At 37.9% G+C, this 15,673-nt stretch overlaps 3 protein-coding genes across 19 annotated transcripts in view; 1 reads left to right on the top strand and 2 right to left on the bottom strand.

The window, feature by feature from the left end:
- Positions 1-15,673, bottom strand: part of LOC126720768 (receptor-like protein 33) — a 322,024-nt gene that overhangs the window by 247,319 nt on the left and 59,032 nt on the right. The gene's annotated exons all lie outside the window — the stretch shown is intronic.
- Positions 1-15,673, top strand: part of LOC126720773 (serine/arginine-rich splicing factor SR45-like) — a 185,922-nt gene that overhangs the window by 43,168 nt on the left and 127,081 nt on the right. The gene's annotated exons all lie outside the window — the stretch shown is intronic.
- Positions 915-4,561, bottom strand: LOC126720774 (DNA replication licensing factor MCM4-like). Of its 4 annotated transcripts, none has more exons than XR_007653676.1 (3): positions 3,916-4,561; positions 3,511-3,592; positions 915-3,198 (listed from the first exon to the last, which is right to left on the bottom strand). XR_007653676.1 is itself a non-coding variant. In XM_050423588.1 (2 exons), exons 1-2 carry the CDS (start codon positions 4,199-4,201, stop codon positions 3,727-3,729), a joined length of 390 nt encoding a protein of 129 aa, XP_050279545.1. In that variant the 5' UTR covers positions 4,202-4,524; the 3' UTR covers positions 3,301-3,726. The 4 variants fall into 4 exon arrangements, 2 of the variants coding, with proteins under 2 accessions (XP_050279545.1, XP_050279546.1); XR_007653675.1 differs by lacking the exon at positions 3,916-4,561 and adding an exon at positions 3,702-3,909; XM_050423588.1 differs by lacking the exon at positions 915-3,198 and having other exon boundaries at positions 3,301-3,830; positions 3,916-4,524.

A 15,673-nucleotide genomic window follows, 5' to 3' on the forward strand; every position in this document is an offset into this window, starting at 1 on the left:
CATTGTTTATATCAAATGTGAGCCTTACTTAACTTTTTTGCCATGTTTGAAAGAATGCCTAAACAAAGTTTCTTCAACTATAACCAGTTGCCCCTAGTCTTTCAGTCACATGCACTATACAATTAATACCCACATCCAAAAAATTAATACACAGACTTGGTAGATACATATCATATGTGTCAAAAAGAATTACCTCTTAATTTTTTTTTTTTTTTTTTTTATTACAATTCTGAAGTGGCCAATTAAGTGTGGCTACCTATGGCTTTTACATAAACTCATTATTTGTTCTTCAAATAATCATAATCTACCACATTAGATTAGTAACAAAAAAAATTGTGGTCCTAAATTTTCTTTGCAAGCAATTACTTTGGTGTCTTAGTTGGACTTTGAACTACTAGAACTCCTTTCAGTTCAATCACATATGGGCCCTCATAGGAGGAAGAACTCCTTTAAGTTTAAAGTTTATTCAATTAAAGATCTTCCTTTAGAAAATTGCCATTAAGTCTTGCATTTCTATAGATTTTCACTTAACGGCAATTACATGACGGACACTAAAGCAATACCTTAAATTGAATAAATTTGAAACTTTGAGGACTTTCAAAAGTAAATTTAGAGATCTGAAATGAATTTTGGTCAAATTTATTAAAAGCAATGCTATATATTCACTATTCACGGTGTTCTAAATGGCAGGGACTAGTATTAGTAAGGTCCAAAAATCAGAATGAATAAATGATCACTAAATTCAGGAAAAGCAACTTGCATGTATATATATAATTACAATTAGACAAACAAAGGATTAAGCAAAATCTAAACAATATGATAATTAAATTATTTTGGAACATGATAATAAGTGCCGGGTATAAAGCATTGACAAAAAAATATTTTTTTTGATAAGTAATAAGGATTCATTGATATCAAAATAAGAGAGACACCCAAGTACACAGGAAGTATACAGGGGTGAACAAATTAAAAACGAAAATTACAAGAGTCAAGTAAATCCAAAATAGTAGAAAAAGGCTGGTTTCTCCACACAGAGAACCAGTCAAATAAGGATCGGAGAAAAAGAAGCTTGAGATCAGGCATGGAACGCTCAATGTCTTCAAAACACCTACTATTTCTCTCCTTCCAAATACACCACATCAAACAAAGAGGAACGACCTTCCAGATATCTCCATTACGATGGTGACCAAAACGACCTTGCCAGCAAGCAAAGAGCCCAAAAACAGACAAAGGCATGACCCAACTAACTCCAAATAAACCAAAAACCATATCCCATAGCTCCGAAGCAACCGGGCAATGAAGGAAAAGATGGTCAACACTTTCACTATTACACTTGATGGTCAACACTTACACTTGACAAAAAAATATATTAAGTAAAAAGTTCAATTACAAGGAAGACTAAGAATAGAAGCACTCAGAAGAATTCGTACTACTACATCAAATCCTAAGGGATTATAAACTAAAACAATAACAACCTACAGAGAAGATGAGAATGTACAAGACATTAGATCGAGTTCTAATATTTAATTCATGGGAAAGAAGACAGTTCAAATTAAAATAAAATGATACTCTTTTTTTGAATGAAAATATAGAAAATAAAAATGATACTCCTACCAAGCTTTTCCCATCCAACAATACAGCTTGTGATGGAGAACAATAACTTATAAATGCTTTTCTTTACTCTAAGAATTAACCTTCAATTTACTCTTCCCACTTATTGAGTATAAGGAATGTGATGTGAATATCTAGATAATAATTCCATCAGCTAAACATTTTTTTTTTTTTTTGGAAAGAATCAGTCATCTCAATAACAAAGAATAGGATACAAACACCGATACAACACTTAACAGCTAATTGCATCAAACAAAGTACAACACCTGCAAAAATGTAGAGCTGTAGTACATCAAAGCCTAAAACACCAAATGCTAAATGTAGCTAAACAAAACCCATCCTTAACCTAAAGTCAGACTATCCATCTAATTTAAAAAACACAACTCTAAATCCCCACCTTGCAACACACTATCAAACAAGATCAAACACCCTTACAAACTAGGGAAACATTCATCCTCCATTTACAGAACAACACAGCACACGATTCAAAATTTAAATATTGAAAATCCTTAACATCTTTCATTATGACTATTAATAAACTGGTCTTCAGTATATAGTTTCTTAAGCTAATTTACAAAGTACAGCTGTTAAGCTCTTCCCTTTTAGGTGAATTACACTCCAATCAACTAAATCCAGCCAGTTGAATTTGGGGTCAGAGATTTTCCATTTCCTTTAATTAATTAAAAGAGCACAGAAAAAAGAGATGATTTCTGTCCTCGATACAGGACCTTCCACAAATCCAACTTCAGCTTAACATTGATTACAAAGGCTAAAAAGTTATTGAGTCACTCTTGAACATTATAGTGAAACAAAACAGGAGAACATAATATAATATCATCCTTTAATAAATAAAAAAATCATGTGAATAGGACTTTAACTAGCAGGTCTCCCTTCAAATATCATTTGTATATAAAGTTCTTACTCTTCTTTCTAGTGGCCCCTGCTACTTCACCAAGCCCTCAATCTCTTGTGGTATAGTTCACACCCAGTGTTATGTTTACACACTTTGAGCAAAGCTCCACCATTATTAAGACATCTACCCTAAGACTAAGCAAGACCCAATACGCCAATTTCATGAATTAACCAATCAGCATCCCAAACAGAATTGTAAACCCTGGCCTTATCATTAATAAGCCACTACCCACCCTCAAATTAATGACTCACCCTACCATTCAAGATTGACCAAGATCCACTGCCAATTGTATGACCCAACCAAATTGTAAACCCCCAATCACCCAAAAAAAACTTCACACCACGCTGATTGCTGAACCTAAAATAGATGAAGTTCAACATCAATCTCCTATGTATATACCCTCATCAATAACAACCTTAATTTTTCCTACCCAACTTTAATTTACACACAACCAAAACCTACCCACATCATTCATAAATTATTGAAGCCAGATTCTGAAACCAGATTTTTTCACCCCAAATTAACTAGAACATTCATTAAGACAGAGATGGGCTCAGGCCCTCAGCCTGATGTACCTTTCTTTTTGGTGGAAGAACTTCAGAATTATTCAGCAAAAACGGATGTATAGGACAGCAAGTACAAAGGTGCGTTTGTTTCACAACAAATTTTTTGACCTGAATTCCCAAGAGATGGACAAACCAATTAAACACCTCAAATGATATCAGATTCTGTACAGCTTCCTTTCATATATGCTAGCTCTATTGACAGCAAGCAACAATAAAAATGGAGTCTTCAATGAACATCAAATATCCCTTCCCAACAAAAATTAAAATACATAAAAATAACTTGTTGATAAAGAATCTTCTATGAACTACAGACATCCGTAGAAGATAAAATCAGTGAAAACTTGTTACCAGCATCAGTGAAAACTTGTTACCAGCAAGAGTTTATTACAATATTCTTACAATCTACAAGCTATGAATTACCTGCATCAGTTGTGAACCAGTGTCATGGAGTCCATAGCTTGACACTCTTCCTTCAAGCATATCTTCGGTTCAGTTATTTGCCCTGACAAAACTCAATAGTCAATAACTACTAAATACATTCATTTTAACAAAAACAATTACTTTGACACAAATTAAACCAATAATCATCACAACACCCCAAATGAAATTACCTCTATTCATAACAACAGGATCTGATTAGTAATTACACAAAAGACATCTAAATATTGCTTCTCTAATCTCGGGAATTATCAGGCTACTTCGAATAATCATACCCTTTAGAGATACCATCCTCTCAACATCTAACACAACCCAAATCAGTACAAATATCCCAAAAGCCAAAAATGGGTTTAAAAAATTGTATAAGAAGCAAAAAGAGAAACTAACCAGATGGGTTAAGATTTCTCATTGAAGTGGAGCTCTTGGGATTGAAAATCCGAGTTTGAATGTGGTTTTCAAACAAGGGGTTAATTTGTCCCACCATGTTCATCAAAACAATGTCGAAAATCGCCAGCACTTCGAGTGGGTACCTAACCATCTTGGTGTACAAGTCAGGATCATAATCAAACACGTCGCTTATGTTCGTGCCCCAAACAAACGTCGGCCCAGCATCATCGGTGTCGTAGCCCTCACTGCCTTCGGAAGAGGCCGGCGCATCGTCGGTTGTAAACATCGTTTACCATCTCAGATCTGAAACATTGTTTAACATCAATCCTAGCCTCCCTTAACATTGATGCCTCCACCATGTTTGAGAAAATGCCTGAACAAAGTTTCTTCACTTTCTCCAAAAAAAAAAAAAAAAAGTTTCTTGAACCATAACCACTTAACTACCACAGTCCCACCTCACTAACTCAACTAAAACCCTCGTCACGTGTACAGCTACAACTGACCTGGTGTGTAATTAATAAAATTCTAGCCACTCTCTGTAGGACACGTGGAAATGCTGCGGCCATTAGGAAAGAAAATTAATTAAACCCAATTCAGGTGGTGTAGGTGTTCTTGGAGTAGATCATGTTAAAAATGGGTTTCTGTCAAAAATGGGTGAATCTGGTTTCGGCTCGCGTCAGATCTGTTACGTACTCAATCTTGCTCAATGGGCAGCCCCACAGTCTCATCACCCCATCTCGAGGGCTTCGCCAAGGTGATCCCCTCTTGCCTTATTTGTTTTTAATGGTCACCGAAGGATTACATGACTTATTTAAGAAGGCTAAAGAGAATGAAAATATTAAGGGGGTCTCTTTATGTGCTGCTGGCCCTTGGGTGTCTCACCTCCTATTCGTGGATGATAGTTTGGTATTTTGTAGAGCTACTATAGCTGAGTGTGTCCAAATTCAATCCTTGTTGTTTATATATGAACAAGCCTCTAGGCAGAGCATAAATAGAGGGAAAACTAGTATTTTCTTCAGCTCAAACACCCCTTACACTCTTCAGAATGCCATCTCTGTCTTTTTAGGTGCTCCGGTGTCCCATCGATATGAGCATTACTTAGGCCTCCCATCACTGGTAGGCAGGGGGAAGAAAAGATCATTTAGCCTCATAAAAGAGAGAATATGGAAAAAACTAAAAGGTTGGAAGAAGAAGCTCCTCTCCCAAGCTGGTTGGGAGATTCTTATTAAGGCGGTGGTTCAAGCAATTCCCACTTACGCCATGTCTTGCTTCAAGCTCCCAAAAGGTTTGATTAAAGAAATTGAGTCTCTAATTAGAAAATTTTGGTGGGATTACAGAGGGGAGCAGCAGAAAATCCATTAGGTGAGTTGGGAGAAGATGTGTCGTCCCAAGAATGAAGGAGTTTTGGGTTTTCGTGATTTAACCATCTTCAATGATTCCCTCTTAGCGAAGCAGGTTTGGCAGCTTCAGACTTGTGAGAATTCTCTATTTTATAGTGTTCAAAGCTAAGTTTTTCCCGAATTGTTCCATTATGGAGTGTGCCTCATTAAATAAGGCTCATATGCTTGGAAAAGCATTCTTTAATCTCGTCATGTTATCGATGTGGGAGCAGTTTGGAGAATGGGCAATGGTTGTTCTGTCCAGATTAAAGAAGCTAAATGGATTCTCTCTCTACCTGCTGCGAGAGTTATCTCCCCATCTGTTGTTCTCCGTCCGACATCAACAGTGGGCTCTTTCATTGATACTGACTCCCACTCGTGGAAAGTAGATTTAATAAGGCATGAATTTCTTCCTCATGAGGCTAATCTGATTTTGGGGATTCCTCTAAGTGACCGTATTATCCCAGACAAGTTGGTATGGCTCCCATCCACGAATGGTTAGTGGCGGAGCCACACACAAGGGTGGGGGGCCAAGGTCCCCCCCAAAGTTTAAAAAAATTATTTTATAGTATTTATATTATTTACATTTAAAAAAATGTAACATGTAAAAACTGAAGTTGACCCCCCAAATTTTGAGTCATTTCAATGTTGCTCTTAAAAGAAAGAGAAATTACATTAAAATCATATAATTTAAGAGGTTTAACAAATTAAACTATATAAAAAATGATAAATTTTTGTACATGTCTAATAGAAGAAATATATGACTTTTGTATGCTCATTAAAATTTAGAAGATGATAAATTCTCTTAGTAAATTAATTTTTATATATGTGTGTAGAGGTTTGTCTTGATTAACAAATATATTAACATCACAACTTGGCCCCCCAAACCAAAATTTCTGACTCTGCTCATGCGAATGGTAGTTATACAACTTGTAGTGCCTATAGACTAGTAGTAAGAGTGGCTAGGAATCTGCAACCTAGTTGTTCATCGCAGGACAAAAACCATGCTTTGTGGACTGGTATTTGGAAGCTTCAAGTCCCTCATCGAGTTAAACATTTTCTTTGGCAGGCATCGCATAATGCTTTACCTACCTTGTGTAATCTGTGGAGGCGTACGATGATTTCTTTTTCTACCTGCTCTGGCTGTCAAAGTGAAAATGAGGACACAATTCACGCACTATGTTACTGTAGCTCTCTGTTGGTTATATGGAAGGATGATGACATGCTGATGAAGTTGTTTCGGTATAAATTTCATGGTTTTGATGCTTTGCTGGGTCCACTATTTTCCATGAGGGATCGGATTAATACGGACTTGTTAGCATTGGTTTTCTGGTTGATCTGGCATAATAGGAACTCTGTCAGACTTAAAGAGCAGGGGGTGGAGCTGCATCAGATCAGAGACAAAGCGAAGGACCTGTTCTCGGACTTCCTAGATGCCCAAGTCCCTCAAGCCCGATCTACTATGCCCAGAAATAGTCCAGTGCGTTGGACTCCCCCTATTCGGCCTCTTGAAAAAATTAATTTTGATGCAGCACTTTTCAAGGAATTGGATTCTGCAGGTTTTGGCATTGTGGTCCGAAACTTTTTGGGTTCAGTCAGAGCTGCTTTGTCTCAACGAGTCCCAATCCCTTTATCTGCAGCTACGGTTGAAGCCTTAGGTTGTCGAAGGGCTTTGGAGTTTGCAAAAGAAATTTCTGCACTGGACTGTATCTTCGATGGTGATGCAGAGGTTCTTATTAAAGCCATTTGTATGGAAGATGTTAGCAACCCCGAGTATGGTCATGTCATTGAGAATATTCTTGTGTTAGTTAGGGACTTTCACTTTAGTTCTTTCAATCATGTTAAAAGATCAGGCAATCAAGTTGCCCATCATCTACCTAGACGTTCTAAGTCCGGCTGTGAGCTACAGGTCTAGTTTGACACCATTCCCGAAGATATAGCTCCTCTAGTTGTTTATGATGCTTTGTAATTCCTTTAGTCTCCTTGAATAAAGTTTTGCCTTCAGGGCGGTTTTCTCAACAAAAAAAAAAAAAATGAGGTCCAAATTAAAAAAAAAAAAAAAACACTATGTAAAATTTTCAATATGGGTTAACGTCTCCCTAAATGTTTTTATTGTTGTTGTTATTGCAGGATAATTATGTCATTTGCTGCATTTCAAAGAAGGAGAATATCTAGAAGAGCAACATCTAAGACATCGTTGGGCAAGAGATGGAGCTTCTCCAATCTAGATTAACTTTTTTTTAATAGAAAGTAACAAAACACTAATTTCACAATATTTCATTTTTATCATTTCTTTGTTAGTGCTATTTCATTCTTTGGGTCAATTTCTGAATGATTTACATGCAACATTTTTTTATTGATCTTTTCAAATTATTAGATTAATCATGTTAATATCAATTCTGATGTATTTGTCGTTTGCTTATCTTGAGCATGTATATGACGTTAGTAATTAACACTAATTTCACAGTATTTCATTTTTATTATTTCTTAACTAGTACTATTTCATTTTTCTGTCATTTTTTGAATGAGTGTTTCTTACAACTTTTTTTTTTTTAATGGTTTTTTCAAATTTATTATAGATTAATCATGTTAATATCTTATTATTATGATGTATTTGTTCCTATATATGACCTTTGTTTTATCTTAGGCCATGCCGTTTCGAAACATAAATAAAAGAGAGGAGGAGAGGATGAAAGGGATATATATATATATATATGTAATACAAGATGAACGACATTTTTATTTTTTTATTTTTTTTTTTGAGAAAGACAAGATGAACGATTAACTAACTGTACCTTAGGATCTTTATGACTCTTATTTAGACTCTAGAGTGATACCGGTAAGCTTGTTCAAAAGTTATATTAACTAGACTTAAGTGTATTAGACTATTAGTTGCAAAGTCATTCAATTTTCCTTATACCCTTTTGCTTTTAAAAAAAATAATAATAATAATTTCCTGTTGGTATTAGCACTTAGCAGATAGGTAAGAAAATAAAATTCAAAGAAAATAGTAGACAGTTTTTCACACACTAGATATAGTTTGCTTACGTGCTGAAACCAAGTGCTGGTACATGCAAGGATACAAACACTAAAAATGCATGCAAGCCAATACTTGGTTGTCTTAGTTGAACTCTCGCTTTCATATATGATTACACAACCACCGCTCATGTCAAAATATTGGAGCACACATATGCGTTATTGTGTAAAAATATTTCATAACTGCGAGGTGAAAAGTTGTTATTAGTAGAAGATAAAGTAATATTAGTGAGGAACACTCTTGCCTAGTTGCCTTATCTTTTTCACCAATGCGGTTTCTCATGCCACCCTATTGTTGTTATAATAAAAGTTGATGTTTTTAGCTAACAATGTTGGATCTAAAGGCTCCACCCCTTGGCTCATGTTATTAGCTATTCAAATCAATACATAACATGTAGCAGCATATAGTACAAAGTTTGATTCCACTGCTTGTTGGATAGAAAATCTTTGTATGTATTCAACATAATTTTAACTCACTAACTTGAGCTTTGAATATTAAGAGATGATATCCTAAGTGGCCACTGTCCGCTAAATCATAGACCAAACAATTTGTACTAACAGAGTAATTGACAATAGGTAAAGAGATGAACACTTGTTTCATTGGTAGGATATTCCCAGATCTCTAGATAAAACCCTTAAGTCACATTTAAATAAACTATCGATTATTTAAATGTGAGAATAGCACTTTTTAATTTAAGCATAAGTGGTTTTCAGGAACTTTTGCTTGAAAAAAAATATAGAGACTATGAAATAAATAATAATGGTAAATTATATTTTGGCTCTTTTAGTTTTGGGGTTATTAACAATTTGGTCTTTAATTAAAGTTTATTTTCTAATACTTTAGTACCTGAAGTTGTCTTTATTATTAATGTAGACCTTCCAAATAAGTCTAACTGTGATCCCTTAAATATTACATGCAAGCTTAAAAACAACATTAAGTTCCTAAAAACTTCTATATATATATATATATATATATAAAAGTTCATTTAAACTTCATTCATATTAGCACGATAGCAACTTTGAAAAATGTTTTATTTTTTATTTTTGCTTTTATTAAAAACATATTTTGTCCAAGGGGTTAAAATGAACCCCTTGAGTTGGTAATATATACAATATGAGGTACAAAGCACATTTTCCGCTCTTCACTTTGTGCATGCTAGTTTGAAATACACTTCTTTCACTGTCTTCTTTGTACTTGTTTGGAATCTTTCTCTTGGTATGAGCTAGGTTTGAAACCCTGCTTTTTGGTCTACCTCCTCACCAAACCTTTTTCCCGATTGGTCATTCGTTACACTCTTATTTCCTAACTTTGACCCTAGTGTGTGGTTAAATCACCTAACTAGGAAAGACAATCTAGCCATATCGAGAGAACTAGAAGCTCTCGATTAAACAACCTAAGGGAGGTCCTTTCTTGGCTTAGGTGTGAAGATACTTGTGACATTGGTAAAGTGGGTCTATTGAGAAGAAGAGACATTGGATCTTGATCTTTTGCTAAGGTAGGATTGATTTTTTTTTTTTTTTTATTTATACCTAGCTGAAATAAGTTTGAATATGATCCTTTTAATAACATCTTGACATTTTTAAACACACACATACAAAAGTAGAAATTTGTTGATCTTAAACCTCAAAAAGAAAAAAAAAAAAAAGAGACCCATTTAGATCTCACCAAATTTAAAAAGAACATACCTCATAGGATTTGCTAATAAATTTATCATGCAATGATTTCAAAATATAAAATCTCATAAAAGGCAATTGTAAAACTTCATTTATTTGCTTTTCTTTTTTGTAATGTCGATATATTCAAGTTTTCTTTTGTTTTAACTTTTGTATAATTTATGTTTCTTATTGGACCCACTAAAAAAAATGGACAAAATTTAATTACAAAATTGGTTGTAGCCTAACGCTACAACCTTACTCAATAAAAAACATTACTACATATTTTGAAAATTTAACCATTGAATTGCGTGTTCTTTATGCTCTTAATACAAATGTCAAATTTTGTGTCAATTAGATATTATTCACTATATGATCTATAAGCTTATGTTTTATGCGTAATTTTAAACTACAAAAACTTGTAATTAAAACAATTTATTGATAACATAGCTATTGATCTTTAATTTTCTATAAATTTTGCAAGCATGGAGGATATAAGCGAAAGATGTAATTCAATGGTGGATTTGTCAAAAATCACCTCCAATCAAAGATATTAAGTAAGGTTGTAACTTTAGGCTATAACTAATTTTGTAACTAAATTTTGTCCAAAAAAAAAATCCTAAAATACCACCACCATTGTTGCTTGTGCCAAATCTTTGCCTCTATGCCCACATCCAAACCACAAAATTACCACAATAAGTTCCCCTTAAAACACTATAGGGTCACGTTCCGCGACGAACCGCAGTAGAGTTGGGTTCGCACGTGAATGGGCCCAAACAATATCATTTGTAGAGAGTGGATTCGAAAGGCTAGGCCTTAGTTACCCAGTGGTGGTTCTGGTGGTGTTCATAGGTGATTTAAGCGTTTTCACCCTTGGGGCCTTTCTTCTGGAGGTAGATTGGGAGCCTTTTTTCTTTGGGCAGTCGTCCCAGCCCCCCCTCTATATTACTTATTTTTTCTTTTATACTAGTCTGCACTCATTTTCCTTCGTCCACGTGTAGGGTCGACATTTCCAAGACTGATACTTGTCTTGTCAATCCCAACCCAAAGTTGTTGGGAGTGGTTAATAAAGTTAATGGATAAGGCTCTGTTAGGCGCAGAGATATGTATGGGGAAGATGGTAAAGGCAGCCTTTCCTAGATATTTTAGATTTCCCTTCAAGCATGTCCCTTTACCATTTTGCCCCTGTTCTTGGTGGATCTTTGGGTCAGCCGAGGACTGCACTGTCCTCGACTGCTTCTCCGGGCCAATTGGGCCTTACTATTCTTGAGCTCGGGCCATGACCTTTTTCGGCTTAGGCCTTTGAGCTCTCCATCAGCAAGTGGGCCTGGCCCATCAATTATTGGACCCCACAATAGCCCCTCAAAACCCTGTTGTCCGACATCATGGTTGGAGAGGGGGGTTTTGGTAATACCGAGCCTTTATTATGGCTCATTTAATTCATCCCTTGACTGGTGCTGGCGACTTTTCACCTGCCTAGGGAATGTACCGGCCTACAAGACGTTTCCCTTGATTTGCGCACGATGCGTTTATGCCGTTTGGTTATCTGAAGCGCGCCTTTAATGTCTTCCCTTTACGAGGCCTCCCAGATTCAACGGTTTTTGATGGCGTGGGGGAACTAAACGGACGCATTCATGTTTGCAGATTTCCTTGGAGATCTGAACGTATTATGCTCTCTTTTCCTCGTCCCCTATATAAAGAGAGAAGACAAAAGCTTACTTTCTCATACCTGAGTCCCTCAGATTCCTCCCAGAGTCCACCTCTTCTCTCTGGTTATACCTTATTCGATAGAAAGTTCACCACAGTAGTCAGCCATGAATAAGCCACTTCACTCCCAAAAACACCATGTCCCAATAAAGCTCGAGATGGCTCGGTCAGGGCAAGGATGACGGAGACTCAAGATTCGTCTCCTCTTCCTTTTAACCAAAATCCGAAGCAGGGACTCATCACATCTCACTTTCGGTGTGACCGAGTCAAAGACATCCATTATCACCACCCTCCGCTCTGTCATGAGCATATCTAACATGGCACCAGTGTGTTAGGAGTCAGGACTGGGGCAGGGACTAAGTGCCCCTGCTTCTTCCTCTCTTCGTTCACTAGCGCCTCCTTCTGCCTCTCTTTCTTCTTCTTTCCACCACCAGATCCATCCTGGTGCTTTTCCTTTTCCCTCTTTTGCTCCTCCTTCTTTTACTCATGTCCTCAATCTTCCTCATTCATCTCCTCCATCTTCTGCTCATGTCCTCCATCTTCTTCTTCCTTTGCGCTCCTTGATGACAAGAGCTTGCTGAAGTGCTTCCATGTGTTCCAATTCTTCTTCCTTCTCCTTCATCTTTTTCTAAAGAAGGTTCTTCTCCTGATATGAGCAGTACTGAGGCAGAGATTGGAGAGACTTTGAAGGCGAGTTTAAAAGACACCTGACTGTTTACTTATCTGTATTGCGGATGCTATTGTTGCTTTGGCAGTTCATCTTTTGTATAGGCTTGTTTAAGCCCTTCTTTGTACGTTGTAATAATTTTTCACATTAATAAAAGTTGCTGTTACCTTATTTCGCATGTTATGTTTTTATGTTTTTACAAGTTTACAAACGCTGCTCGGCACCGTAATATAGCATTTGAATCAATGATAACTAAGGCTAAAATGTTTGCTAATAAAAAGGTGTCACCATAACTTTAATAAAATTATTTAACATAGCAAAGCCGACCAGTGAGGAACGAAACTCACCTTAAAATTAGCCAAGATAAGGACTAAGTACTCGATACGGTGTAGGAAGTAACTATCCGAGGACATGTCACTCGCCAAATGGACAGTTTCCTTAGGTTAATGAAAGTTGGGTCGTTTCGCCATCTTCTTAACACACTGGCTTTAACCTTTTACAGTATTTGAGCCGAGAACCTTCCCCATTCGAGTAGTCGGTTTCCCAAAAGGCTTGAGTCCGAGGACTTAGTAACGCCTGGGTTCTGTCTAAAACTTAGATTTTTTCTCAGTACTTGGTTTCCCCATAGGCTTGAGTCCGAGGACCATGCAAGCCCTAGGTTCTGTCCAAAACTTAGGTTTTTCTCAGTACTTGGTTTCCCCATAGGCTTGAGTCCGAGGACCATGCAAGCCCTAGGTTCTGTCCAAAACTTTTTGAGTTCAGTTTCTCCCTTTCCTCAGGTATTTCACGAGGTGCCGAGCAGGAAGTTGTCCTCGGCAATGGTTATTCCTCGGCGTGGGCCATTGCCCCTGGGCCCCCATGCAGAACAGGCCTGGGCCGCGAATTCACTTGGCCCACAACTTAAAGGGTATTTATGTAGTTTTTGGTTACGTAGTACTTTTGGCGTCCCAATGTTCGAGGTGCACCTTCCAGAGACTCCTTTAATCCCCTGGTTGCAGGTGGCGTTGGAGATTGAGCCTAAGCCATCTTGTCTGTAGCGTTCCATGGGACGCTGCGTGAATTAAATGCCACCACCTTTTCTCTTTAAATAAATAGGAGAGAAAGTTACTTCACCTTCGCACCAATTCTTTAGTTTTCTCCCAAATCACAGCTCCTATACTCAGTGCTGTCCTCCCTTAGCATAACATGTTTGAGACGAGGGTTGGGAAGAAGGAACTCTCTCCGCCACGGAAGCGCCGTGCCCTCATGAGACTTGAAATAGTGAGGTATAGGCACAGGAAGCATAAGTTCAAGAGAATACTCCATTTCGATCGAGGGGAAAGGATGTCTCTCCCTCTTTTAGTCAAAATCCGAAGCAGGTTTTGTTCATGCCAGAATTTTGATGTGTCAGAAGAAAGATTCTCCGCCATCAGCGCCTCTGCCTTGTGGCGGGCAAATATTTAGAGAAAGCCCCTCAACTTCCAACTCCCTGCACCTTTCCTTCAGCGGTGTTAGGCTCAAGTTGGGTCTCTTTTGCTATTTGAGTTGTGGGCATGTGAAAGCATTGAGGAAGAACAAGGTCTTGGAGCTGTAGCCAACCTCTCCTCTGATCTGTTTCCTCGGCTTTATCTTATTCTCTTGTATCTTCCTTTCTTTTTGGTTATGTAGTGAGCTTTGACACAAACTGATTCCAGCTTTTCATTGTACGCTGTACTATTTCTTTGTTTTAGTAAAAAAAAATGGAAATTTCTTTACTTGTTTTGAATACTGTTCCTTTGACAACACTACTTTGTGAATGAGTGTGCTCCATGTGTGTGTTTCTCCTCGGCGGTATACAAAGCAAGAACTCTTGAAACACAATCCAACTAATTCTAATTTACCGACACTATCAGGCATAATAATAATAACTCATAGTAAGTTAAACTTAGGAAACTAACCGAGATAACGGTTGAACGTTCTGTAATAAGCGCGAGAATACTGTCTGAGAACGACAAATTCTAAATAATTCATCCGAGGGAGTGACCGAGCATTGCATGACTTCGATTATGCTTTTGTAAACACGTTACTCCATTCCGTACTGGTCCCTTTAGTGTTGAGGATCCGAGGGCAAACTAGAGAATCCATGTAACGTAGTTTTTCCTTTTAAGTAGTTGGTTTCCCCAGAGGCTTGGGTCTGAGGACCATACAAGGCCTTGGTTCTGTCCAAAACTTGTGTTCTCTTTTTAAGTAGTTGGTTTCCCCAGAGGCTTGGGTCTGAGGACCATACAAGGCCTTGGTTCTGTCCAAAACTTGTATTGCCTTTTTAAGTAGTTGGTTTCCCCAGAGGCTTGGGTCCGAGGACCATACAAGGCCTTGGTTCTGTCCAAAACTTGTATTGTCATTGTAAGTAGTTGGTTTCCCCAGAGGCTTGGGTCCGAGGACCATACAAGGCCTTGGTTCTGTCCAAAACTTGTATTGCCTTTTTAAGTAGTTGGTTTCCCCAGAGGCTTGGGTCCGAGGACCATACAAGGCCTTGGTTCTGTCCAAAACTTGTATTGTCTTTGTAAGTAGTTGGTTTCCCCAGAGGCTTGGGTCCGAGGACCATACAAGGCCTTGGTTCTGTCCAAAACTTGTATTGCCTTTTTAAGTAGTTGGTTTCCCCAGAAGCTTGGGTCCGAGGACCATACAAGGCCTTGGTTCTGTCCAAAACTTGTATTGTCTTTGTAAGTAGTTGGTTTCCCCAGAGGCTTGGGTCCGAGGACCATACAAGGCCTTGGTTCTGTCCAAAACTTGTATTGTCTTTGTAAGTAGTTGGTTTCCCCAGAGGCTTGGGTCCGAGGACCATACAAGGCCTTGGTTCTGTCCAAAACTTGTATTGCCTTTTTAAGTAGTTGGTTTCCCCAGAGGCTTGGGTCCGAGGACCATACAAGGCCTTGGTTCTGTCCAAAACTTGTATTGCCTTTTTAAGTAGTTGGTTTCCCCAGAGGCTTGGGTCCGAGGACCATACAAGGCCTTGGTTCTGTCCAAAACTTGTATTGTCTTTGTAAGTAGTTGGTTTCCCCAGAGGCTTGGGTCCGAGGACCATACAAGGCCTTGGTTCTGTCCAAAACTTGTATTGTCTTTGTAAGTAGTTGGTTTCCCCAGAGGCTTGGGTCCGAGGACCATACAAGGCCTTGGTTCTGTCCAAAACTTGTATTTTTCTTTATTTATTTATCTTCCGAAGGTTTGGCTCCTCGAACAAGGTGGGGGAAGCTAGCCTGATGTTTGAAGCCCCTAGACTTGCCCATGTCATTGACACCGTGAAACGTAGCCCCTAGTGGGAACTTATGTTGGAATAGCAACAATGTGTCGCCGGTGA

This window comes from Quercus robur, chromosome 4, assembly GCF_932294415.1.
Source record: "Quercus robur chromosome 4, dhQueRobu3.1, whole genome shotgun sequence".
Classification (NCBI taxonomy): Eukaryota; Viridiplantae; Streptophyta; class Magnoliopsida; order Fagales; family Fagaceae; genus Quercus; species Quercus robur.